Here is a 27,232-nt window from a genome sequence, read left to right on the forward strand (position 1 = left end):
TCACAAAAAGGCTGATATCAGTGACCTTTTCTTGAAATTATTTTGTCACCCCAGTTAGACACAATGGAGTGCCTGCACCAGGAACCCACTCTGGCTTCGAGATCTCAGTGCTGGCGCCTGGGCTCATTTCGTGTCTCAGGTCTAATGAAGAGTTAACTGCAGGGCACTATGTTACAAAAGAAGCAACCGCTTCAAGTTTCACTTCCTAGAAACTCAGGTGTCTATTTTTAGGCAAACCCATGCCCGCATCTGCCTTTGCCCCTTGAGGGATGGCATGATGGGGTTGATCGTAATAAAGAGAGCTCACATTTGCTGACCACTTACTACAAGCTGAGCATCATGCTAGGGGCTGGGTGTCTCTGTGTCGATTTCACCCTCCAAGCAGCCCTGTGAGGCACAGATGAGGGGGCTGGGGCTTCAAGAGGGTAAGAGCTTGTGGTCTTGGCTGGGCAGCTCGGCCCTGGTAGCGAGAACCCTCTGCTCTACCTGGACCAAGCCGGCCCGGCACACACTTCCACCCGGGACACAGTCAGTCACCGTGGGCTTCAATTATGATAATTTACTCCTGAAAAAAAAAAACTGGGGTATCTTTTACAAGGAAAGACATGAAAACAACGTTTAAAAGAAGAAATAGAAAAGGCCAAAAAGCATAGGAAAATTATTCAATCTTATGAATACTTATGGGTCAGACCCTTTGCTATGGAAACTCCACTTCTAGAAACTCTTAAAGAAACAATCAGGGATGTCACAAACGATTTACGAAGACAGTCTGTGCAGCATGGCAAAGAGAATATCTCATGTCCAGTGTTGGGAAGGGGTTAATTAATTGTGGTCCACCCATTAAGTGGAATGTTATGTAACCATCAAATCATATTTCTTAAAAGAATAGTGAATGACATAAGCAAATACTCATGATATAATGGTAAATGGAAAAAGCAAGCTAGAAATTAAGTATCGTATATTCCTGATGTTTTTAATGCACATACTAGACGCTTACTAAATGTTGGTTAATCTGTGATGACGGTTTGCCTGAGTAAATGGGTTACCTATTTTTCTTAATAGTTTCGCAGGAGAGCCCTGCGTTCTAACCATTTGACAGCTGAGAAGTCAGGGGCTCAGGCGGGAAAGTGATTCACCGAAGTCAGAGAGCGCTTAGGTGGCAGAATTAACTGTAGCAAATGTCTTCGTCGCCAAAGAGATAATAAGGAATTCGTTTACTAAATTAATCAAAATTGATGGTTTAAAAGTAGGGAAGATGGTGTTGAAATTAAAAAGAGTCATTACAGATGAACCAACCAGTGTCTTTGCACCCCAAGAATAGATCATTTATATCTCTGAAGCCCACCAGAGTGTAGGCCTGGGATGGCAAATGATGGCCGTGGGTCATATCCAGCCTGCCACCTGGTTTTGTGTAGCCCACAAACTAAGAATTTTTTTTTTAATCTCTTTAAATGATTGAAAAAGTCGAAGGAAGATACTGTTTTGTGGCCCATAAAAGTTACATTAAAGTCAAATTTTTGTGCCCACAATAGCTTTATTGTTTGTGTATTTGTTTACATATCGTCTATAACTGCTTTTGCGCTGCAGGGACAAATCTGAGTAGTTGTGACAGAGACTACGTGGCCTGCAAAACAAAATATTTACTGACTGGCCCATTACAAAAAAAGTGTGCCAACTGTGATTTATGTAAGAAGGGGGATAGGGTATAATGTCCAGTAAGATTTAATATCTTGCGGTCTTTGGTGCCTGTAGTGATGCATAGTAGCTGTTGAGTTCCTAATTATGTAAGACTACTTTATATCATTTTGCTCTTTTATTTCGAAAGCTAGGTTTGTTGGGCTAAAATGGTAGAAGGGAAATGATAAAAAGTCTCTTTATTTAAGTAAGTGGGTTGTATCCTTGTACTTAATTTTTTGGTTGTTTTATAATGAAACTTTGATGTCCATGGTAATTGCATTTTACGGAGGTTAGCCTATAATTAGGAATATTTCAAAATTTGCAAAAAGGGGATATTTGGTCGTAAGCCTTTCAGGGAAATTCCCAGGGGAGGCTGGCCTATAAAACAATAGCACATAACTTCCCTTATTCTGTGCCCTCCGTTAGCCCCTAGGGTGATATATACAGTGCACATCTAGTTCTCAAACAATTCAGTGTCGTGGCAACGTGACAAAAGGGTAGTGAATTCAAATTCAAGGTTTCCCACAATTGCTCCCCACTCCTTGCCTCTTCCAGGTTTCTTTCTCCTGATTCTGCAGTCGGCCATCACCTCTGGTTCAACGCAGCCCGTCCATTTACGGGATCCCCACCGCGCCATGACATCCTTTGCTTCCATAGCTTGGTTTCAGTGACTCCCTCCACCAGAAATGCATGTTCCAACACTTCCTTTTCAACTCAGGCAGCGTGGCTTTTTTTCTGCTCTGTGATCTCGAAAATAAATGGGAGGAGTAGCCGAGGGCACCTAGCTGTTGTCCCCTGAAGTCTGGCTCATAGTAGCCCTGTACGTTGGCCTTCAGACAGGCTAGAAAGAAATGAGCTAGACATGTTGGCCTTCAGACTGGCTACTGGGTAGCTGAGCACAGGGTAGAGAAGAATTTTGCTGCAAGTCATTAAATCTAACCAGATCATAGCCATGCAGAATTATATAATAACGACCAGAAGGGGAATACCAATGCAATACAGAAAGGTGAGAGGTTCTACCTGCCACCAGGTAATCACACCCAACTTCCTCTTCCTGGAGGGCTCTCTCCACCTTCCCCTCTCTTCTACCCCCAGCCCCTCGCGCCGGCTGCTCACTCTTAGCTGATAACCCAGCTTCCTGCTTCCCCGAGTGCATCAGAGAATTGGAAGAGCAATTGGAAGAGATGGCCCACGGGCTCCCCTCTGCCTGTGTGCCCGCCCAGAGCTTCTGCACCCACCCGTCCTGCCTGACCTCCTGTCCAGTTACCCAGCATCGTGTAGCAGATCACCCCAAAACCCACTGGCTTGATACCACCAGTGGAGTGTTACGTGTGGCGGGCCCACGGGTTGACTGGGTTCACGGAAGCGGCTCTGGCGCTGGGTGTGTCCACCACTTGCAGTCGGTGTCTGGGGCTGGACTAACCCCCGCACAGGTCTGGTGCCTGGATGGGGAGACTCCACAGCTGCGGGCTGCCCCTGTCTCCACGTGGTCTCTCCAGTGTGGCAGCTGTGCTGTCCCCGGGCTTCTTCCAAGGCTGGTGGCTCAGAGCTCCAGTTCAAGTGGAGTGAGAGACAAAGAGATCGGGAGAGAAGGAGCGCTTGGTGTGGTGGAAACTCTCCCACCTTTTCTGTCCCAGCCTGGCAAGTCCTGCGACGTGGCTTCTTCGGCTGCTCTCCTCCGGATACGGAAAAAAGCCTGCCCGGGTTCAAAGGAGCATGGGAGATAGGTGAACCAATTTGCGGACTCTTATACTAAGGATGGAATTTTTATTATCCTTGCCAAAGCCAGTCTCCCCGCTAGAGCACTGGGTCACCTCCCTGCTTTGCTCCCCGGGCTCAACGCGCCCGCATCCTCCCCTGTCTCTCCTGCATCTTCATCGGCATTTTTATTAACGATGGGCGTTTGGGGAAGTTTTTTCCCACTCTCACCAGCGTTACAACATGCTGTTACGCTTCCCATCCTCAAAGATATCCTCTTGACCCTCTGGGCCCCGGGAACTACCACCAGTATCTTTGTTCCCAGAAATGTTTGCTGCCTCCAGCTCCTCCCCTCACATTCTTCCAAGAACTTGGAAGTCATATTTGCTTTGGCTTCACCTTCAAAATCTATCCAGTATCTGGCAAGTTCTCACCACCTCCACCCCTGCCAGCTGGGGCTTTTGCTTGAATTACCGTAATAGCCTCTTGCCTGGTCTCCACGCTTCCACCCTTCCCCTCGTTGTCTCTTTCAACACAGCAACCAGCATGATCCTTCTAACATGAAGTCAGACCATAGCACTCTTTGGCTCAAAAACTTGCAATGGATCGGCCTGCCTCTCCTTGTCGGGATGGCCGACTAGGCCCTGTAGGCATCCTCGGCGTGGGCCTGGGGCCCCTCCCTCTTTGTTTTTTTGTTTTTTAGATTTATTCATTTCATTTATTTTTGGCTGCGTTGGGTCTTTGTTGCTGCGCGCGGGCCTTCTCTAGTTGCGGCGAGCGGGGGCTACTCTTTGTTGCCGTGCGGCATCCTCGGCGTGGGCCTGGGGCCCCTCCCTCTTTGTTTTTTTGTTTTTTAGATTTATTCATTTCATTTGTTTTTGGCTGCGTTGGGTCTTTGTTGCTGCGCGCGGGCCTTCTCTAGTTGCGGCGAGCGGGGGCTACTCTTTGTTGCCGTGCGTGGGCTTCTCATTGCGGTGGCTTCTCTGGTTGTGGAGCACGGGCTCTAGGCGCGCGGGCTTCAGTAGTTGTGGCACGCGGGCTCAGTAGTTGTGGCTGGCTCGCGGGCTCTAGAGCGCAGGCTCGGTAGTTGTGGCCCGTGGGCTTAGTTGCTCTGCGGCATGTGGGATCTTCCCGGACCGGGGCTCGAACCTGTGTCCCCTGCGTTGCCAGGCAGATCCTTGACCACGGCACCACCAGGGAAGCCCTCCCTCTTTGACTTCGTCTCCTTTCACTCTCTACTCCTCCTGCTCCAGGAATAACGGCTTTGTTGCCATTTTTGTGATGATTCCAGCATGTTTACACCTGGGGGCCTTCACATGAGGCTCTCCCCTCTGACTGGAATGCTTTTCCCCTGGACAGATATGCATGGCCAATGTTCTCCTTTCCTTGAGCTCAAATGACATTTGCTCTGATGCCCACTTAATGATGCCCACTCAAACAGCCCTATTTAGGGTCATATTCCAGAGCCGCTTCATCCTGTCCTACGTTTTCTTTTTCCAGAACACTCATCACTGAACATCTGACATAATTATGACACTGATAGATTTTTGAGTTTATCATTTGGAGGACATAAGCTCCAGAAGAGCAGGAAGCTTTTCTGTTTGGTCCACTGATATGATCCAGCGCCCAGAAGCAGGTACCTGTCACATAGCCAGTATCACTAAATACTGGTGGACGTGTTCATTTTTCACAATTTTCTTCCGCATTGTTATGATGAGGTTCTGTGACTTCCTCTGTCATTTTTTAAATGTTTTAATAAAAATAATACATATTCTTCATAAAAAACTCCAAGAGTAGAGAAGGGTATGACATGAAATTAGAAGTCCTTCTTTCCTACTCAAGAAGGCCCCCTTCTTACCGCTGCTCAGAAGAAATCACGGTTAAAAGTTTCTAATGTCTTCTTCCGTACTTTTCTCTGCAAATTCAAATCAAATTCATCATAAAGGGATCATATGCTATAGGTTATTCTGATGCTGCTTTAAAAATCCATTTTCTTCTTTATAACAAAACAGTGTCTCTCACACAGCATTTCATGTTAATACCTATAGCCCTACCACATTCCTTTTAAAGGGATGTTTGATATTCCACTCCTGGTGGTTTCCCGCTTTTAACCATTTCTCCAAATTGATGGATTGTCATCCCCTTTTCCCATTCTTACTATTTCAGAGAGCTGAATAAAGCTAATAGAGTAGTTTTATATAAGACATAATGTGTATTATTATAAAAGGATGCACTAGTGTTTGGGGTTTTTTTTTTTTTTTTTTTTTTGGCTGCATTGGGTCTTCGTTGCTGTGCGCGGGCTTTCTCTAGTTGCAGCGAGTGGCGGCTACTCTTCGTTGAGGTGCGCGGGCTTCTCACTGCGGTGGCTTCTCTTGTTGCGGAGCACGGGTTCTAGGCGCGCAGGCTTCAGTAGTTGTGGCTCATGGGCTCAGTAGTTGTGCCTCGCAGGCTCTAGAGCGCAGGCTCAGTAGTTGTGGCGCACGGGCTTAGTTGCTCCGTGGCATGTGGGATCTTCCCGGCCCAGGGCTCGAACCCGTGTCCCCTGTGTTGGCAGGCGGATTCTTTCTTTGCCTTTTTTTTTTAACATCTTTACTGGAGTATGATTGCTTTACAATGTTGTGTTAGTTTCTGCTGTATAACAAAGTGAATCAGCTATATGCATACGTATATCCCCATATCCCCTCCCTCTTGCGTCTCCCTCCCACCCTCCCTATCCCACCCCTCTAGGTGGTCGCAAAGCACCAAGCTGATCTCCCTGTGCTATGCAGCTGTTTTCCGCTAGCTCTCTGTTTGACATTTGGCAGTGTGTATATGAAGACATACAGATTGCCAACAAACACATGAAAAGATGCTCAACATCACTAATTATTAGGGAAATGCACATCAAAACTACAATGAGCTATCACCTGACACCGGTCAGAAAGGCCATCATCAAAAAATCTACAAACAGTAAATGCTGGAGAGGGTGTGGAGAAAAGGGAACCCCTCTTGCGCTGTTGGTGGGAATGTAAATTGGTACAGCCATTATGGAGAACAGTATGGAGGTTCCTTACAAAACTAAAAAGAGAACTACCATACGACCCAGCAATCCCACTACTGGGCGTATACCCTGAGAAAACCATAATTCAAAAAGAGTCATGTACCACAATGTTCATTGCAGCTCTATTTACTATAGGCAGGTGGATTCTTAACCACTGCGCCACCCGTGAAGCCCTGCTTAGACCGTTTTGAAAGAACAGCAGCCTGAGGTTCTGGGGGGCTAGGAAGGAGCGTTGAGGTCAGTTAGCTCAGTCCCCATAGTGTGTAGATGAGAAAGTCAAGGTTGAGGAGAATTCAGTCAGTAGGTGTTCATCAGAGCGGTTGACTTTCTTTAAGTTTAATTTTTATTTATTTTTTATTGAAGTATAGTTGATTTACAATATTGTGTTAGTTTCAGGTGTACAGCAAAGTGATTCGGTTATACATACATACGTATGTGTGTGTATCTATATTCTTTTTTTCATTCTATTCCATTGTAGATTATTACAGAATATTGAGTAGAGTTCCCTGTGCTACACAGTAGGTCCTTGTTTATCTATTTTATATACAGTAGTGTGCATACGTCAATCCCAATCTCCCAATTTATCCCTTCCCCCTTTCCCAAACAAACCATAAGTTTGTTTCCTATGTCTGTGAGTCTGTTTCTATTTTGTAAATAAGTTCATTTGTATCATTTTTTTTAGGTTCTACATATATCATATGTTATTTGTCTTACTTCACTTAGTATGATAATCTCCAGGCTGACTCCTGATCTGACTTTGAGTTCACAGGAGCTAAGCCCCAGAATACATACACATGAGAAGTCAGAGTAATCCTGGTCTTCCTCTAACTTGTTGCAAAACTCAAACCACTTAAACTCATTTCCTCCCTCCTGCCATCTGTCCTTCTGTCTCCTCAGATTGCATCCATGTCAGGAGCTTGCAAAGTCTTAAAGCTAAAAACAGTCAGCAAACACAGTTAGACTCATCTAAATCCATGTGTTTTCCTATCAGGAGTCATAGCTCTACAACCGTAGACATTCTAGCAGGAATCTAAAATGGATCTCACATCAGGAGAATACACTTTTGAATACAGTCCTGCCCCAAAAATGAGGCATCTAAGGGGACATGTTTCGCCTCTTCAAAGGGTTGTGTATTCAAGCTTCAGTTCGAAGGCTGGGCGGGCAGCATTACCTTTAGGCCTGACCAGCCCCCACCCCACAAACTCTTCTTTCTCCCCTGCCGTGGATTTCCCTGAAAGCAGAGAGTTCTCTGCTTGGGAATATACACGGCTTCTGAGACGCAGCAGTGGAGGAATTTGGTTCCTAATTGGGCAGGACTGGTGTCTAACTCATTATCATTCCCCTACTGCATCTAACGTAGTGCCTTGCATGGAGGAGATTCCCAGTAATGTTTGTTGAATGACTACGTGAGCATATACTTCTTTATTATGAAGCTAAAGCTCAGCCTGCCTTTAAATTTATAAATTCATAAACTATGCTAACATAGCATTACTGGGCATGAATGCACTCATACGAAATACATGATCCGAAAAGTCTCTTGTTTCCCCTCGAGTTGGTCCCAGTCAAATCACAAATGTCTTTTCTTAATATTTGGACGTTTTCTTATGAAAACTCCAAATAGCACAATATCAAAACATTAGACAGCCAAGAACCCTTCAACTGAAAAGAAAATTAACCAAGATGCAGGTATGCATCATACCAAGTGGAACAGTATGACATGACTGGAAGGTGACTGATCAAAATGGAGTTTGGATCTTGGTTTGAAAATGCCTCTCTGATCTCTGTTTTCTCATCAGTGAAATGGGAATATTATGTCTTTTCAACTTCATTGTCGGGGCTCAGTGATGTGATATAAACAATGTATCTATTTTGGCATCTGACACATGATAAATACCTGATAAATGGCAGTTGTTATTTAAAAAAAAAACAACACAAATGATTGTCTGATGATGGTTCAACGTGAATTCTCCATTTTCCATTTTAACAAAAAGAGGTGATTTATTGAGAGAACAGAACACCTGTGCATACAGAATCAAACATTCCCATTTTTACCATAATTAGCTAACTAATTTGAGCATCCAAATTGACCCAGTGTATTTGCGTGTGTAATTAGCTATGATTCATGACTAAAGCCGGGCCTATTATGGTGTATTATGCTATTTTACAAATCAAATTCCTGAAAGACTTGTTTGGGGCAATCACTGCCAAAAAAGCAACAGAAGACAAAATAACGGGGATTATTTGTATGAAATGAAAAAATGGAGACCTGGCGTTTTGCTGAACGAACGTTTACTTTTAAAAACAGCATTAGTTGAAGCGAAGGTCCTAGCTTCAGTCTGAAGCAGGTAGTTCCCCATGGTTTGAAAGGAGAAATTTCCATGGGAATAAAGGAATATTTCACATTTTAAAATCATCTTCTCAAGCATATCTTTTCGTTCAGAAGCCTCAAAGGTATTATTTCTCTGTAAATAATAAATTTAGAAAGGCTTTGTTCATGGACTCAGTTTTCTTCCTCACCTGCTTGATCAGAGTCCGTCTGTGAGCTCCAGGCAGCCTGCACAGAGGGCCCAGAGAAGGCTTGCCTTGCATACAGCGTTCCAAGGGCCATTTGGGCTGGGACTCAGTGACTGAGTATAGGACAGGGGCAGTCCCATCCTGGCTGTACCCGTTCCCAGGAGAGACAAATGAGCTCTGTGCTCTCACTAGGGTTTCGGGCTCAAGGGGGCAGAACTTCTGAGAAAACAGACTGCCTAGGGTTCTGCGGGTCTGCTTCCTGCAGCCTCCTTCTGACTCCATCCTCTTTTCTTCCGTGGCTCTTTTTCCATTGCAACCCTTCTTTTAGAGGCCCCCAACCCTCCTGGTCTCTCCTCGTCCCCTTGTCAAAAATCTGATCTTTGGAAAGACTTTACTATTTATGATCATTGAGCCTTCCATGGGATCTTAAGAACGTTCAAAGCCTTGATTTACTCAGCAGATACTTGTCTTGCGCTCAGCAGGTGGCAGGCACCATCATCACAAGTACAGACAAACAAGGCCGTGAACCTCAGAGTGTTTAGCACCTAGAGGGAGCGATGGGTGAGTCGATACCCAGACTCCTGGAAAGGTAGGCCAGCAGCATGGCTGAGGGCCAGCTCTGTATCTGAGTTGCCTGGATCTCACGGCAGGCAGGTTCTCTAGCCTCTGCATCTCACTGTCCTCATTGTAAATGTACCTCTTTCTTGGGATGAGGGTGAAATAATTGGCTAAATGCTATTGGTTGAAATTAGTGGCACGTGAATGGACTTAGAGGGTTACAGGTAATAGGATTTCTTCTCATATTTGGCAGACTTGGACTGAATTTGCTTAGAGCTAATTCCATGTGCAAGTGGAAGGTTTTGTCTAGACCAGGGGCCTGAAAACTATGAGCTGTGGACCAAATCTGTCCCACCACCTGATTTGGTGAGGTAGGAGTGGTTCTGACCACCTTAATTCGTTATGTTCTAAATAGTTATTTAAGTAGCCACATAACAGCCTCAATTTGGTCTACAGTATTGGCTGTCTGGCCCTTTACCGAAAAAGTTTGCCAAGCCCTGGTCCTGACCAACACTGTCTAATAGAACTTTCTACAGTGATGGAAAATGTTCCGTATCTGCATGCTCGAATACGGTAGCCATGAGCCTGATGTGACTTTGAGCCCTTGAAATATGGTTAGTGTGACTGAGGAACTGAATTTGAAAATTGCACTTAATTTTAATTCATTTACATTTAAACAACCGCATGTGACTGGTGGCGATCACATTGGCCAGAGCAGCTTTAGACCATTTAAGTCCAAAGATTCTGTGTTCTCTCAGTGTTCTTCTCTCTGAATTTAATCACCTTCCCAGAGGCTGTCTGAGTCAAGAGGAAGGCAACACTCTTAATCAGATTTTTTGGGCCCTGGACTGGCGTTCACTGTCTGCTGGAAAATGCTTAATGGAAAGTGCTCGAAAAGTGCCTGAGAGCATACACTTACTTCCTCTTGAAGCTGTATCCATGACATCTGTTGTCGTTTGGGGTAAGGCAGTTGGCTTTTTCAACCCCACAAGGCCCAAAATTAAGGAAGTCTTAATCATCTTTAGAGTTCGGGCTGCAGGCAGAGAAAACCTCACTTAGCAAAGCCATATTTCCTTCCATCCCTGCTTGCAGAACTGGAGCTAAAGTTAGCCTCCCATTCCTGCTAGGCTAACTTCAGCCCTAGGTCATTTCTCTCATAAGATTGCCTAGAACAAGAAGAAGTCATCAACACATGCCATCATTATGAATACTGTCAAACCATTTCCCCTAAGAGTAAAGTTGCAGTTGGCATTCTGGGGATGTCATGTACAGCGTGGTGACTATAGTTAATAATATTATACTGCATATTTTAAAGTTGCTAAGACAGTAGATCTTAAAAGTTGTCATCACAAGAAAAAAATTGTAACTATGTACAGTGATGCCCGGTAACTAAACTTACTGTGGTGATCATTTCACGATATATACATATATTAAATCATTATGTTGTACACCTAAAACTAATACAATGCTATATGTCAATTATATTTCAATAAGACCGGAAAAACAAAAGTCACAGTTGGCAGGTATTCTGCCTTCCAACGTAGCATAGGTGAGAGTTGTATCAAGTGTTTTTGTGACAGCATAACGTGGGTCACTAGTTTTTTCGTTTCCAATACCTGAGTCTTTCTTTCTTTCTTTTGAAATTAATTTTATTGAAGTACAGTTGATTTACAATGTTGTGTTAATTTCCGCTGTACAGCACAGTGACTCAGTTGTACATATATGTATATGTTCTTTATCATATTCTTTTCCATTATGGTGTATTACAGGATACTGAATACAGTTCCCTGTGCCCTACAGTAGGACCTTGTTGTTTATCCATCCTGTATATATTAGTTTGCATCTGCTAATCCCAAACTCCCAATCCATCTCTCCCCCACCCCCCGCTTGCCAACCACAAGTCTGTTCTCTGTATCTGTGAGTCTGTTTCTGTTTCATAGATATGTACATAGATATGTACATTTGTGTCATTCTAAATTCTATGCCGCTAAAATTAGGTTTGCATTCATGCAATAGAAATTCCAATTAACACTGGCTGAGCATAACAATCTTGTGATTTCTCATAAACTCCTAGAAGTCAGCAGTTCAGAGCTTTTGTTTCCAGTCTGCTCTATGAGGTCATGCAAGGATCTAGATACTCTGGATCATCTACCTTGTTGCTTCACCAACCCTAGCACGTTTTCCTCATTTGCATCATTCCAAGATGGTGGCTACAATATCCATATTACAAGAAGCCAGATGGAAGTAGACAGGAGGAAGGGGAAGAGTCTCACTGTTTAAGGACATGTCCCAGAAATTACACATCTCACTTCCTCTCCCATCCCATTGGCTTTAACTTAGTCATATGGTCATAGCTGCAAGGGAGTCTGCGAAATGTAATCTTTTTTCAGAGTGGCATATGCCCAACTCTAAATGGAGATTCTATCACTATGAGATGAAAGAAAGGGGGAAAATATATAGATATAGAACAATCTTTGAGCCTCTGAGAATAATAAAAGGAATTGGGAGTATCAGAAAATACTCCTGGAATAAGAACAACATACAGTTAATCTACACGTATGCAAGTGGCAGCATCTCATCTGGAAAGAACTAATGGTGTTCCACATTCTATTTTATTTTATTTTTCATTTATTTTTTAATTTTTGGCTGCGTTGGGTCTTTGTTGCTCCGCGTGAGCTTTCTCTAGTTGCAGCAGGCAGGGGCTACTCTTCGTTGCGGCGCGCGGGCGTCTCATCGCGGTGGCTTCCCTTGTTGTGGAGCATGGGCTCTAGGCGAGTGGGCTCAGTAGTCGTGGCTCGCGGGCTCTAGAGCACAGGCTCAGTAGCTGTGGTGCATGGCTTAGTTGCTCCGTGGCATGTGGGATCTTCCCGGACCAGGGCTCGAATCCGTGTCCCCTGCACTGGCAGGTGGATTCTTAACCACTGTGCCACCAAGGAAGTCCCCCACATTCTATTTTAAATCTGTGTATTTTTTCCCTCTTCCACTAGGCTTTGAGCTCTTTAAGGACAGAGATTCTATGTCTGCTGCCCCTAGTAGGTATCCAATAAATATTTGTCAAATGAAAGAATGAATGAGTCAGTAGAATTCTGATTATTTTTAAAATAAATTCTTTCTCACCAGATACTTGGTACAGTTTCAAGCTAAAGAACTGTTGGGGAATTTTCCAGTCCAAGTCCATTGTCTTGATGTAGGAAGGTTGTCTGGGTCCTTGGTATCCCATATTGTTATTTCTGTGTCCATCATCCTCTTGTAGGGGATCTTCTCCTGAGCACAGTGCCCACCTCTGAAGGGTACACAGAGAGCGAACTATGAAGGCAGGGCAGGACCCAGTTCGTCCAGCCTCCATCTGGAGTTCTTTTCACAACCTCACGTGTAATCAGTGGAGTAGGAGATGAGAGGAGAAAGCAACTGCTTCTGTCTGGGTTGATCCCAGAAAGCTTCTTGAAGAAGATAGGTTTGAACTGGGCATTATAAAAGCAGAGCTTCCTAAACCTTTCCCCCCAAGGAACCCCAGGGCAAATAGAAGAGGCAGAACGTGACCCCTGAGGAGGCTGGGGGTGTAGCCTGAAGGAACCTACTCCAAGGAGAAATTTCTTTTAATTATTTTGCTCTGTTTCACTATTCATTCATGTATGCATTCATTCTTTCATTCGTGTATTTAGCAAACATAATGCAGCATTAAGTGCCAGACATTGTCTTTTATGAAGACACACAAGACCCTGCTCTCTTGAAGCTTACATATTCATGCAGAATAGATATAAAACAAATAAGCACATAAACCAGAAGCACATAATGATCAACAAGATAATTTCTGATGGTGCTTAAGGCTATGAAAGAAATAAAGCAGAGTAGTCTAGTACAGAGTACATATACCTCTCTGTGCCTCAGTTGACTCATCTGTAAAATGGAGATGATAACAGAGGTCTACGATTCCAAAATCCCCTAACTGAAAGCTTTGTCCTAATTCAGTTGATGGCAAACACGCCTTGATCTGAACTCATTTGGAAGTGCATCTTGACCTGAACCGAATGATGTAGTAGTAGTAGTAGTAGTTATTGTTCTTCTTCTTCTTTTTTTTTAAAATCCCACTTAAAGTGGACAGTCCTGTGCTTCACTGCACAAGTTTCTGTGTGTTTGATTATGAGATGCTGCCCCAGACTCCAGTTGGAGTATTACAGAATACGAGGTACATGCATCATATTACCATCTACGAACTGAAAAATTCTGAGTTCCAAAACACATCTAGGTCCAAAGGCTGTGGATAAGGGATCGAAGACGTCATGCAGTTATTATGAGGATTAAATGAGTTAATATATGTAAAGCACTGAAACCGTTGCCCAGCATATGGTAAATCCTACCTAAGTTACCTACTGTTCCTGCCTTTATCACTATTATTGCATGGGAGGGTATTTAGAAAAGTTGCTTAGGGACGGCCTCTCTGAGGATGTGTCATTTAAGCAGACACCCAAGGGATGAGAATGACCTGGCTGTGGGAAGAGGAGGAGAAAGATAACTTCAGGAAGAGGGAACAGCAAGTGCCAAGACTGGCTCAAGTGCAGAACAGAAAACAGGCCGGATGTCTGGTATGTGGTCAAAGAAGGGGAAGGGTGGTTCAAGGTCAGAGTGGTAGGCTGGAGTCAGAACATGCACGATATAAACAATGGTAAAGACTTTGGACTTCATTCAAAATGTAATAAGAAATCGTTGTAGTTGATCTGATTCGTGTTTATAAAGACTGCTCTGATGCTCTTGATGGATGAATTGTGGAGGAGGAGGGGAGTGAGGGAGACCAGGTTGGAGGCCAGTGTGTAGTACAGGTGAGACCTCATGGCACAGTGGAGTAGGGTTGGGGTAGCAGACAAGGAGAAAAGTGGACAGGTGCGAGAAAAAGTTTAGAAATAAGGGAGAGAAAGACTTTCTGATTAATTTTGCATTCGTTGTAATTTATAATATGTCCAGGTACAGAGGCTGCGAATGTTACAGTCATGGTCTGCAGTGTGTTAAGGTCAGTGGTTTGCTGGACCCAGCTCCTACAGGCTTGCCAGAGCAATTCTGCACATCTGTCTCCAACTCTGCATTCAGGGACATCACACTGGCAGCTTGAAATTGACCATGATGGGGGTATTTACACTATGGGTATCGGCAAACGCTACAAATCAGGACTTAACAAATCAGAAATTGGGGGTGCAGGAGAGAAAGCTGGTTGTTAAACATTTACTAGCACACCACTGTTATTTTTTTCTATAACTAGCTTCCTTTCTCTTAGAGCCTTCATTTCCCCCTAATCAAAAAATATTTGAACTAGGCATTTCCTGGAAAACTCAGCTTGATGAATGCCGTCTCAGTCACTTCGTGTTTTTAACTCAATTCAGGGGTCCTTCCGCTTCTTTCCCAGGGTCTCCTCTGGGTTCGTGGGAATGGGGTCGGAAGAGGGCACCTGGTTCATGATTTGTCTTTGTCCTTTATCCATTTGGTCCCCGCCTGGACCTCCCTGGTCCTTAATATCACTCTTAGCAGCATTACTTATTGCCTTTTGATAGTGGGATTCGTTAACCCATCATGTCTTCCGACAGAAGCATAGCTGAGGATAGGTTCAGGGTCTGGGATCCTGTTATCAGGGACAATACAAATAGCTCAGTGTATTTATCCCTTTCCCTCTTCTAAAGCCCTTCCCCCCCATCTTGACTTAATCCCTCTTCCGTGAGTGGTGGACGCTTTTCCTAAATCTTTGAGTAAGATTGATGCCCAAGGAAGATATACTGTTTAGCTAAGGGCTTCCCATACTCCCGGCCTTTGCCATATCTTCCCAGGGATCTGAGTGCTCCAGATTGAGAAGTACAGCCTTAAAAGATAACCCGAATTCTGATGGGTGGAAATGGTAGGGAAGGGTACTCCAGGTGGAGGGACTTGTAGGTCAGGGAACTGCAAGCTGGTCTTGGGCTTAGTGATTAGAGAAGCTAGTAGGGGAGTTGTATGAGGTCAACCTAGACAAGGAGATGGAGACAAATTATGGAAGACTTTGGACACCACGATAAAAAGTTAGGGCTCATTCGGTAAAGAAGAAAGAAGAAAAAGAAAACCATTTAAAGATTTCAGAGCAGTATCATCTGATTACTGCTTGGGAAGCTTGATGGATAGGGTGGATTGGAAGAGTGAGAGCCTGGGGACAAGGGTGAGGTTTGGGGCGGGCCAAGGATGGGATAATCTCAACTGAGATTGTATCAGCGAAAATGGCAAAGCAAGGAGGACGTCAAGAAGGACAACAGAGGAGGTCAACTGGACTCAGTGAATGGTTTTAATCATGGGGAGGAGACAGGGTGGTGAAAGAAAAAGAAGAAAAAGACAGTATTGTACCTCTAATTCCAACAAAGTTTAGGCATGTAAAGATGTGTGAAGAAGCTCTTTGAGATCCTTCTTAACCATCTTGCATTAGAGAAAAAGAAAGCTGAGGGGAAATTTTGCTTATTTACCCTCTATTGGAGGAATTCAGGGAAGCAGACACTTGGTTTATTAGATATCAGTATGACTGGTTGATTCAGTCAATTGGGAGGACAGAAGCATTAATGGAGCTGGAAGTCAGCTGTAGAGACACAGGCTGGATCATTCCATGGATAAACACCGGTTAAATGAAAACCAGTGTTCTGGAGGAAAATACTTTAGAAGTCCTGAAACTGGAGAGCAAGTCTATGGTTAAACCACCCTCTATGCAGGGCAAGCTCGAGTTAATATGATGGTTAGTGAAGCTCTTCAAGTGTGTCCCATGTTCCCTTTTAAGGTCTTTCTCCCCAGGGTGCAAGTGTCTCTCATGCTAAACCTGGATGCCCAAGAATCGCCGTTAAGAGTAGGTTCCCACATGTCCCAGCTGGCCTGAGGGAGTCTTAGTTTATGACTGTAGTCTTGGCATAAATTATTAACAGCCCCTCCCCTTTCATTCCCATGAGTATCCTGTTTGATCAGTTGGGGGTCACCCAGGCAGTGCCCTGACTCTCTACCCTCCCCTTTCCAAATGTGTGTAATATAAACCCAATGTGTAGGGAAAACGTTCATCCCCAAATCATCTCGGAGATGATTTCCAAAAACAGTCCAAGAGGAAAGCCCGGCTTATAGATAGTAGTGCCAAAATGGCGGGAGTTGTGCGACCTTGGACAAATCAGTTAATATCGTTGAGCTGTGTCTTAATCTGTAAAATGGGGGTAATGGATCACCTTTGTTTCCCTCCTTAGAATATTAAGAGGCTCGAGTATTTTGAAGGACTCTTCTAACGTGTACCAGAGCAGGCTTAACAAACAAACATTAACTGCACTAAAGTTTTTCTTCCCAGATGTAGCTGCATTTTAACATTCCTTCACCCCCCCAACACCCCTCTCAAATTTCAGACTTTGGCAGCTAATTGATGGCTCTTCCATTGCAGCATTCTAAATAACAGTGAATAGGAAAACGCTGCTTCTCCCAGCTTAAAAGCTGTAATACTGAAAAGCTAAGATGCTAAAAGCTAAATATGTAACCAGGTTTTTTTTATGAACAACTACAGTCATGGGGTGGAGGTCGGGGTGCTGTTTAGACTGCTGAGAACCATCAACCCCGACTGTTTAGTTTCAAATGTAGCAAAAGAGAGGCAGCAAATGGGAATTTTAAATTCTGATTCTTGGTGTATTTTAGAAGGGCGATTTGTTCTTTCTTATACTTTCAGGTGTTTCCAATGTGGACCTCGAAGAGACAATTTCTCATCCTTTTTAACATGATCCTAATTTCCGAACTCCTTGGGGCTAGATGGTTTCCTAAAACTCTGCCCTGTGATGTCACTCTGGATGCTCCAAACGCCCATGTGATCGTGGACTGCACAGACAAGCATTTGACAGAAGTTCCTGGAGGTATTCCCACCAATGCCACCAACCTCACCCTCACCATTAACCATATAGCGGGTATCTCTCCAGCGTCCTTCTACCGGCTAGACCATCTGGTAGAGATCGATTTCAGATGCAACTGTGTACCTGTTCGACCGGGACCAAAAGACAATGTGTGCACCAGAAGGCTGCAGATCAAACCCAGCAGCTTTAGTAAACTCACTTATTTAAAATCTCTTTACCTGGATGGAAACCAGCTTCTAGAAATACCTCAGGATCTTCCTCCCAGCTTACAGCTGCTGAGCCTTGAGGCCAACAACATCTTTTCGATCATGAAAGAGAATCTAACAGAACTGGCCAACCTAGAAATACTCTACCTGGGCCAAAACTGTTACTATCGCAATCCTTGTAATGTTTCGTTTTCCATTGAAAAAGATGCTTTCCTAAATATGACAAATTTAAAATTGCTCTCCCTAAAAGATAACAATATCTCAGCTGTCCCCACTATTTTGCCACCTACTTTAACTGAACTCTACCTTTATAACAACATCATTGCAAGGATCCAAGAAGATGATTTTAATAACCTCAATCGACTGCAAGTTCTTGACCTAAGTGGAAATTGCCCTCGTTGTTATAATGCTCCGTTTCCTTGTACACCCTGTGAAAATAATTCTCCCCTACAGATCGACCTAAGTGCTTTTGACGCCTTGACAGAGTTACAAGTTTTACGTCTACACAGTAACTCTCTTCAGTATGTGCCCCAAAGATGGTTTAAAAACGTTAGGAAACTTAAAGAACTAGATCTTTCCCAAAACTTCTTGGCCAAGGAAATTGGGGATGCCAAATTTTTGCACCTTCTCCACAACCTTGTCCAATTGGATCTGTCTTTCAATTATGAACTTCAGGTCTATCACGCGTTTATGAATCTGTCAGATGCATTTTCTTCACTGAAAAACTTGAAAGTTTTGCGGATCAAAGGCTATGTCTTTAAAGAGCTGAGAAGTTCATACCTCTCCCCACTGCATAATCTTTCCAATCTTGAAGTTCTTGATCTTGGCACTAACTTTATAAAAATTGCTGACCTCAGCATATTTCAACAATTTAAAAGATTGAAATTCATAGATCTCTCAGTGAATAAAATATCACCTTCAGGAGATTCAAGTGAAGATGGCTTCTGCTCTAACATGAGAACTTCTGTAGAAGGTCATGGGCCCCAGGTCCTTGAAACATTACATTATTTCAGGTATGATGAATTTGCAAGGAGTTGCAGGTCCAAAAACAAAGAGCCTCCTTCTCTCTTGCCTCTTAATGAAGATTGTTACAAGTATGGGCCGACCTTGGACCTAAGTGGAAATAATATATTTTTTATCAAGTCTTCTGAGTTTCAGTATCTTTCTTTCCTCAAATGCCTAAACTTATCGGGAAATACCATTAGCCAAACGCTTAATGGTAGTGAATTTCAGCCTTTAGTGGAGTTGAAATATTTGGACTTCTCTAACAATCGGCTTGATTTACTCTACTCAACAGCATTTGAGGAGCTTCGCAACCTGGAAGTCCTAGATATAAGTAGTAACAGCCATTATTTTCAATCGGAAGGAATAACTCACATGCTAAACTTTACCAAGAACCTGAAGGTTCTGAAGAAACTGATGATGAACAACAATGACATCGCTACCTCCACCAGCAGGACCATGGAGAGCGAATCTCTTAAAATTCTGGAATTCAGAGGAAATCATTTGGATATTTTATGGAGAGATGGTGATAACAGATACTTAAAATTCTTTAAGAATCTGCTGAACTTAGAGGAATTAGACATCTCTGAAAATTCCCTGAGTTTCTTACCTAGTGGAGTTTTTGATGGTATGCCTCCAAATCTAAAGACTCTCTCCTTGGTCAAAAATGGGCTCAAGTCTTTCAACTGGGGAAGACTCCAGTATCTGAGGAATCTAGAAACGTTGGACCTCAGCTACAACCAACTGAAGACTGTCCCTGAGAGATTATCCAACTGTTCCCACAGCATCAAGAAACTCATACTTAAGAACAATCAAATCAGGCACCTGACAAAGTATTTTCTACAAGATGCTTTCCAGTTACGACATCTGGACCTGAGCTCAAATAAAATCCAGGTTATCCAAAAGACTAGTTTTCCAGAAAACGTCCTCAACAATCTGAACATTTTGTTTTTGCATCGCAATCGGTTTCTGTGCAACTGTGATGCTGTGTGGTTTGTCTGGTGGGTTAACCATACAGAGGTGACGATTCCTTACTTGGCCACAGATGTGACTTGTGTGGGACCAGGAGCACACAAGGGCCAGAGTGTAGTCTCTCTGGATCTATATACCTGTGAGTTAGATCGGACTAACTTAATCCTGTTCTCACTTTCCATATCGGCAGCTCTCTTTCTGATGATGGTCACAACAGCAAGCCATCTCTATTTCTGGGACGTGTGGTATAGTTACCATTTCTGTAAGGCCAAAATAAAGGGGTATCGACGTCTGATATCACCAAATTCTTGCTATGATGCTTTTATTGTGTATGACACTAAAGACCCAGCAGTGACAGAGTGGGTTTTGGATGAGCTGGTGGCCAAATTGGAAGACCCAAGAGAGAAATATTTTAATTTATGTCTCGAGGAAAGGGACTGGTTACCAGGGCAGCCTGTTCTGGAAAATCTTTCCCAGAGCATACAGCTTAGCAAAAAGACAGTGTTTGTCATGACAGACAAGTATGCAAAGACTGAGAATTTTAAGATAGCATTTTACTTGTCCCATCAGAGGCTCATGGATGAAAAAGTGGACGTAATTATCTTGATATTCCTTGAGAAGCCCCTTCAGAAGTCCAAGTTTCTGCAGCTCCGGAAGAGGCTCTGTGGGAGTTCTGTCCTTGAGTGGCCAACAAACCCACAGGCTCACCCGTACTTCTGGCAGTGTCTGAAAAACGCCCTGGCCACAGACAATCACGTGACCTACAGTCAGGTGTTCAAAGAGACAGCCTAGCCCTTCTTTGCAAAATGTGACTGCCTAACTTACCAAGGAGGGGCTCGGCTGCCTAGATTGGCTCATCCGTGTCCCACCAAAAGAGTGTTTTAAACTTTTCCAAGCCCTGAGATTGCCCATATTGGAGAGGAGTCACCGATATATGACAGAGGAACTGGAAAATTGGGATTTACATAAGCATCAAGTCATCTTTCTTAGCTCTCTCTGTCTCCATTTGCACTTGAGTCTCTGCCTTCTGCCCCTGTATAAAATACTGTTGGGAGAAAGGTGGCAAGTAGAGGACATGGCACTTTGATTCTCCTGGAATTGTGAGTATTACATAAACACACAGTCGCTAAATTGAGAAGAGCTGCATTTCTACCCGTAAGAAGTACTGGTATGTACGGAAATAGGGTAAAAAAAAAAAAAATGCTCAGGGTCTACCTACATGACATTAAAATGTACCAGAGTTAATTAGTGGGAATAAACCAAAATCAAAAACAGCTAACTCCTCAGCCAACTGCTTGAGTGTAATCTAGCGCCCCCTTCTGTGCAGACTGAGTGCTGGCACCCAGCAGGTGGTTGCTGCTCAAGTGCTCCTTGCTCTTTTCCCCTGGGCCAGTTATTGGGTTCTGTGGGGAAATAGAAACATCTTTGCCATTGACGGACATAGCCTACTTACAAATGGGAGAAAAATAAAGTGCTCTGCCTTTATGCAAAATGATGCTCTTTACCTTTGATGATAATTTACCTGCTTAAATATTGCTGTGGACTAAATGTGCCCACCCCCAAACTCATATGTTGAAATCCTCACCCCCAATGTGATGGTATTAGGAGGTGGGGTTTGGGGGAGGTGATTAGATCATGAGAGTGGCGCCCTCACGATGGGATTACTGCCTTAGAAGAAGCAGCCAGAGGACTCACTTGCTGTGTTCCCACCACGTGAGGATACAAAGAGAGGTGGGCAGTCTGCAAGCCACAAGAGGACTCTCACCAGAACCAGATCATGTTGGCACTCTGATCTCAGACTTCCGTCCTTCAGACCTGTGAGAAATAAATGTTTGTTCTTTAAGCCACCCGGTTTGTGATGTTTTGTTATAGCAACCAAGCTAAGACAGGTATTTTCATCTGCATTGAAAAGTACTGTATCCAAAGAAAAATTGCCTCATCCAATGATCTTTCAAACTGCTTTGTTAACTAATACTGTATATTTATAATCATCTGAAAACCTGATCCGTCAACATTAGACGATTTTGGTGGTAAACGCTGAAGAAGGACCCCAAGAGCGTGTATTTATTTAGAGTTATCAGGCAGGGAAGACAATTGCATGGATTCCTTTAAATTTGGGGGCGGGGGGAGGAACGGAGGTTTATCGACCTTAACACTGAGAAAGCTTCAGTCTTGAGCTTCGGCTTCACTACTCAAAAAAACAACAGAAAGGACCAAGATGTTCTGAAGACACACCTTCCAAGTGGGTATAAATTTGCATGAGTTCAAAGTTTGAAACGTGACCCATTTGTTTTTATTTCATGAAAGAAGTTATCTACAGAGGTGTCTGTGCCCTTTGGAAGATAGTGTGTAAGGGTTCAAATCCGAGAGTATGAGCTGGGAGATACTGTATTTTCCTCGTATGTGGAAAAGCCAAAGGTTTCACTTTAAGGATGGCTATCAATACACAGTATATAAATTATTTCCAAAGGACATATAATCAATTAATAAGAGTCACAAATTCCAAATTAATCTCTGGATTGAATAGAGCCAATGATCTGACAACCTCTATAAACTTGATGGTACTTCATAGATGCCTTCTTCGGTGAAAACAAAGATAGCATCATAAAAACTGGCTCTGGAATGATAAACTTTCTTCTATTAAAACACATAAATACAGGGACTTCCCTGGCGGTCCAGTGGTTAAGACTCTGCGCTTCCACTGCAGGGGGCACGGGTTCGATCCCTGGTCGGGGAACTAAGATCCCACATGCCACGAGGTGCAGCCAAAACACACACACACACACACACACACACACACACACACACACAAATACATAAGGTTTAAGCTATTTTGGTGATTTATAAACCATGAAGCACTTGAAGACAACTTAAATATCTGAAATGGATCAAGAGGAAGGGAAACTGAAAACAGTGCAACTCAGAAACCACAACGTATTTCAACATGAGATTGTGTACAGTGGTTTGTTGTAAGAAATGACCGAAAGCGCTTCAACAGATGGTTTTAATTTTAATTCCTTTGTAATGTCGACAAGTCGCACTTTTAACCTCCTGACGGTCTTCAGGAGGAGAAGTGGAGTCCTGTCCTATTGGAGCCATTCATAGATGGCACAGATCAAAAGCCACCAACTCAGGCCACCTGCCAAGCTCTGAGTGTCCTGCTCTCAGCTGACCCGCTTCTGGCTGGCGCTGCTCTAGAAGGGACTCCCGATTCTCCATAAATCCCACTCTACCATCAAGGGGTTCCCAACCTCTTTCAACCCTGAATCTGGCCAGGGTGTGTCCTTCCTCCTCGGATAGAGGCTGTACCTCAGCAAGACTTGGGCATTGGGAGGATCCAAGCCAAGGGAAGCATTAGGCAGGTAAGTGTTACGGCTGAGAAAAAGGCAAAGCAACTGTTTGCAGCCCACAGAACGGAGAGAAGATGAGTCTAACCATAGCCCCGCTGCTGAGTCAGGGTCTCTTGGCCCCATCCTCACATCTACTTCCAGCTCTATCTGTCTGAATGGTCTTAGGTCCAGCTGGTCTCTTAAATGTAGTCAGGGAATACAGAGTATATGAGAGGGGCAATGGTGACTTAACAACCTGGGCATCTTGTTCCCCAGTCTCCAAGGAGACCTAACCAGGGAGAACCAGGTTGCATCTCCTGTGAGGTATTTATGGCCCAGTTTTAAAATGGGGGTGGGGATAAGGTTTGATTTGTCCTGTACCTCTCCTGCACGCACTCAAGTGGGCAGAGAACACTGGTTATGGGGCAGATTTACTAGCCTGGCTGTGGAAGCTCCTCCCTCCTTGGAGCCTTGGGATACCAGGCCTCAGGAGCAGTTAGTAGTGGGACACGCCGCCAGTCACCTCTGTTGGAAGTTCGAACCCTTGAGCCTTAGAAGCACTGAAGTACAAATATCAGCGTGGGAGGGAAATGACCAGAGAACGTGATTGAGGGCGACTCAAAAGGAGACGTTCTCTGGAGAACACGAGGACTGAAAGTGAATCCATGTCACTGAGTTAATGGAATGAAGGAGAACACGAGAGGCACCAACCAACCAACCTAGTGAAGGGGAAGGCTTACAAAGAGAGGGAAAAGTCCCAAACTTGTGATGAGATTGTGTGGAAGAAGGCCTGGGGACACAGGGGCCATCCATGCTGGTGACAGTGAGATGACAACAGGGCAGTTTCACACTGTTTGGGGCTTTATATGTTTTTCCATCTTTCTTCTTTTGCCTTCCCCTCCCTCTCAGTTTCCTTTTTGGCTTTAGGTGCCCACGGCAAGCCTCGTGTCCTACACAAGAATGAACAGAAAGAGCCGTTGTTGCAGGTGGATTCTTCTGTTCGGAAGCGGTGGTTTGGTGTGTACTTTTGGCTTACAACTGGTCTCTTTCCCACACATACAGAGTAAATCCCCACCTGCTTCAGTGGGCATGAGCTTCTGTAATTGGCATGGTGAAACCTTCCCTGGGTGACACTGGCCGGACTCTCTGTCACATTCAAACTCATATTCTTTCAACTTATCCCAACTCTCAAGCATGTGGGTTGAGAAACTGAGTAAAATCTGGTGATCTGCCTCAAGATTACCCTACTCTTGGGTTGTAATTAATTCCTAACGTGTTTGCCATGACATTTCAATGATTGTATCTCTTCATGTATATATCCCTTCTCCCTCTTGGTGATTTATATTAATTGTTTTGGAAGAGCCCAGACAAACTGACTGAGGAGGTTTGAGTCCCAGTGTCTCACAACAAGCACCCTCCAGAAAGAGTCTGTTAGGTTCTGGAGGATAAGAGGAAGCCCCCGTGGCCTCGTGGCAGTTTTCACACATCCCTAGAGCCCACCAGTGGTCAGGGTGAGGCGGGCAGATGCTTCCACACACAGAAAATGGTTCTCAATGTCCTTCTGGCTGGTGGCGCCCCGGAAGCAAAGGCCAGACAGAGACAGCCAACTAGGGCACCATCTTTGTCTTGTATGATACACATGACTGTTTCACTTCTCACTGGCCAAGGAGATGCAGCGGGTCAGAGATTCCAGGAGGCTTTCAGAATAGTGAATTGCATGAGCTTACGTCTTGAGCCATAGAAGTTTGTAGGAACATCTCCATGAACCCATATCTGAGGCCCACTGTCCAGGGGGACCAAGCTGCTAAGAAGAGAAGGGGTGGGGGGGCGCTGTTTTGGCGGTTAGAACTAGCCTGCTGTCCTGCAGTCACCCTGGAACAGTGGGTAACACTCCTGGGCCAGGTCCAAATGGAGGCCCACCAAGCAGGACCTTGTAACCAGGTGATACGCATTAAATAAAATGGTTTACAGTGCCCATCCCACTCCCCTAGGTCCTGAATTAGAAGAATGAGTTTTAAAATAATCACCAATTTGGCTCCTACTCTGGAGGACAGGCCCCCAAGGGAATGACAGTGAAGTCGCTGGTACCTGGACAGTGTTATCGAGTGGGGTCTGCAGGAGGAAGAGGAGGGAAGGAATCATATTTATTAAGCAGCAAAGCCAAGTTCAAGGCTTCATTTATTCCGTTAAATCTTCACATCAGCTCTATGAGGCTGGTACTAAGAGCTCCATCTCAAAGAGGATGGGTTAACTCAGAGATGAAGGTGGGATCAGACATGTTAAGTCAACTGCCAAGGTCACAGAGGCAGTAAAATGGCCCTGCCCCGAACTGACCCAGCTCCGTCCAGCCAGGTCAGCTGGTTCTCCAATTTTACAGGGGATCAGAATCACCGAAGGAGCTTGGAAACCATGTGGTTGCAGGCCTCCACACCAGAGATCCTGATCTCTGGGACCCAGGACTCTGCATTTCTGAAACTAGCCCAAGTGCTTCTGAAGCAGCTGCTCTGCGGAGCCCCGTTTGGGAAGCGCCACATCTTCCTTTGGGATACCAGGGACTGTTAGCTCAGGGATCACTTCAGCAAAGAAAGCCCGAACCCCCAGGTATGCTCAACTTCTCTTTCTCCTGTGTATGACCCTCAGCGCTCTTAACCCACTGCTCGGAAATGGAGCTGCACTTCAACTCAAATTGCTTCCCGTTAGGCACTTGTTTTCAGGAGGGATATAATCTAACCGCACAGGATTGGCAGCTGTGTCCAGGGCTAAAATGTGAAGACAGTTTGGGCAAGCACACTGAGCAGATTTGGCTAGAGACACAGGCAGGTGGACAGCTGATCCGCAGTCCCGTAAGTCCTGACCAGTAGAGCTGCTACTTGTGTTCACGGTTTAAAGGACGTCTTGACTGTAATTTTCCTAGTATCCGGCCGAATTAGACACTGACTGTGGTTCTACGTATACGGTGCGGAGTGCCACCTAATGGAACCTCATGGGTGTTGCTGGTCTGCTACTGAGACCCTTGGCTAGTCTCCAAAGTGCGGCGTGGGAAGAGAATATGAGAATAGATATAATCATCTTGTAGAAAGTGTGTCTGTGGCTATTTTATCATATACCCAGTGTATTCATACAGAAATATGTAGGGCTGTATGTTCAATGTGGTTTATTGATGAGAGGGCAATATAAAAAATATTGGAGACCATAGACTAGCAAATCTTTGTTTTGACCACTTATTTCCATTGCTTTGATTTGGTGTCTCAAGATGGGGCTGGCCGTGCATTGCCCTTTGCACGTGCAGGCACAGATGAAAAACCTGAGTTTACCGGGTGAGCAGCCTTCTTTTCCCTATGACACATTTCCTCTTTTCATACAGCGTGGCCCCCATGTTAAACCGTGCTTCTTGTAGCAAGGACACCCTCTTAGCACCTCTCTAGTGCCCTCTGTCGCTCTCTCGATTCCAGTCTCACTCACTGAGCACTCTCTCCCTCTCTCCTATTTCTGAATAATCTAACTACTAACTGTTCTCCTCCACCACCCCCTCGTCCCCACCCCAGCCCATAAATGGCATCTTTAAAGCCTGCTGTAATTTAATATTGGAGGATTAGCGGTCGTTTTCATCCTACTTAACTGTGAGTTCATGAAAACTGTCTCTGGGTGGGCATGATGCTTGGGGGTTTCGTGCCCGCTTCCCACAGGCAACGTTAAGCAAGTCAAAGATGATGGAATGCTCACTTGCTATTATACATATATAGAACATTCCTCATACAGTGAATATTTTTAATCTTTTTCTTTTAGCATACAGTATCTGGGAATTTTCTTCTACTAACCATTTCTGCTGTGTATAAAGTTCATGCTCAAATTTCATGTATTATATTCATATATGAAAATTTTTTTAATTTAAAGGGTGATACTTCATTCGTTAGCTCTTCCATGCATTACGTATTCTCAATCACTGTTTGATCTCCTCTTGTTTTCTTTGAATTTAAGTCCATCAGACTTTCCAGAAATGTCTCAGATACCCAGAGCTCATTTCTGTAGGCTTTTTTAAAAATATAATTTTTTCATTTTCCATAATCTTTGTACCATGAGAACGCTGACCACTTCCTGCTTAAAACTTATCGGAGGAAAGTCCCTTTTTCTTGATCCAAGTTCCCATATTTCCCTAGTTCTGCTTTTTCCTGTGATCCTGCGAGAAGAAGAAGAAAATCCAGAAGTATGAAGGAGTACCATGTTCATTTTCATAGGACCCTGTGATGCTCCTTTACCTCCAAGAATCAGAACTGAGTTCTTCCCGTTCTTACCCCTCCCCACCTTCTCCTGATATGTCCACTGACGCTAATTGGTTTTCTCCATTGTCACACGTGAGTTTACATTTTT

The 27,232-nt window shown here is 44.2% G+C and overlaps 1 protein-coding gene across 4 annotated transcripts in view; it reads left to right on the forward strand.

The window, feature by feature from the left end:
* The window catches only part of TLR7 (toll like receptor 7), a 38,751-nt gene extending 17,378 nt beyond the window's left edge, over nucleotides 1-21,373 (forward strand). For 3 of the 4 annotated variants that reach the window (XM_055086319.1, XM_007121206.4, XM_028492522.1), the window contains one exon: nucleotides 17,178-21,373. In XM_055086319.1, coding sequence (XP_054942294.1) covers nucleotides 17,178-20,327 — 3,150 coding nt within the window. In that variant the 3' untranslated portion in view covers nucleotides 20,328-21,373. Of the gene's footprint in view, nucleotides 1-14,418; nucleotides 14,493-17,177 lie in introns of those variants that run through there. The other variant, XM_007121205.3, reaches the window with a different exon arrangement.
* The last annotated feature ends 5,859 nt before the right edge of the window (nucleotides 21,374-27,232 follow it).

This window comes from Physeter macrocephalus, chromosome 7 (genome assembly GCF_002837175.3).
Source record: "Physeter macrocephalus isolate SW-GA chromosome 7, ASM283717v5, whole genome shotgun sequence".
Lineage (NCBI taxonomy): Eukaryota > Metazoa > Chordata > Mammalia > Artiodactyla > Physeteridae > Physeter > Physeter macrocephalus.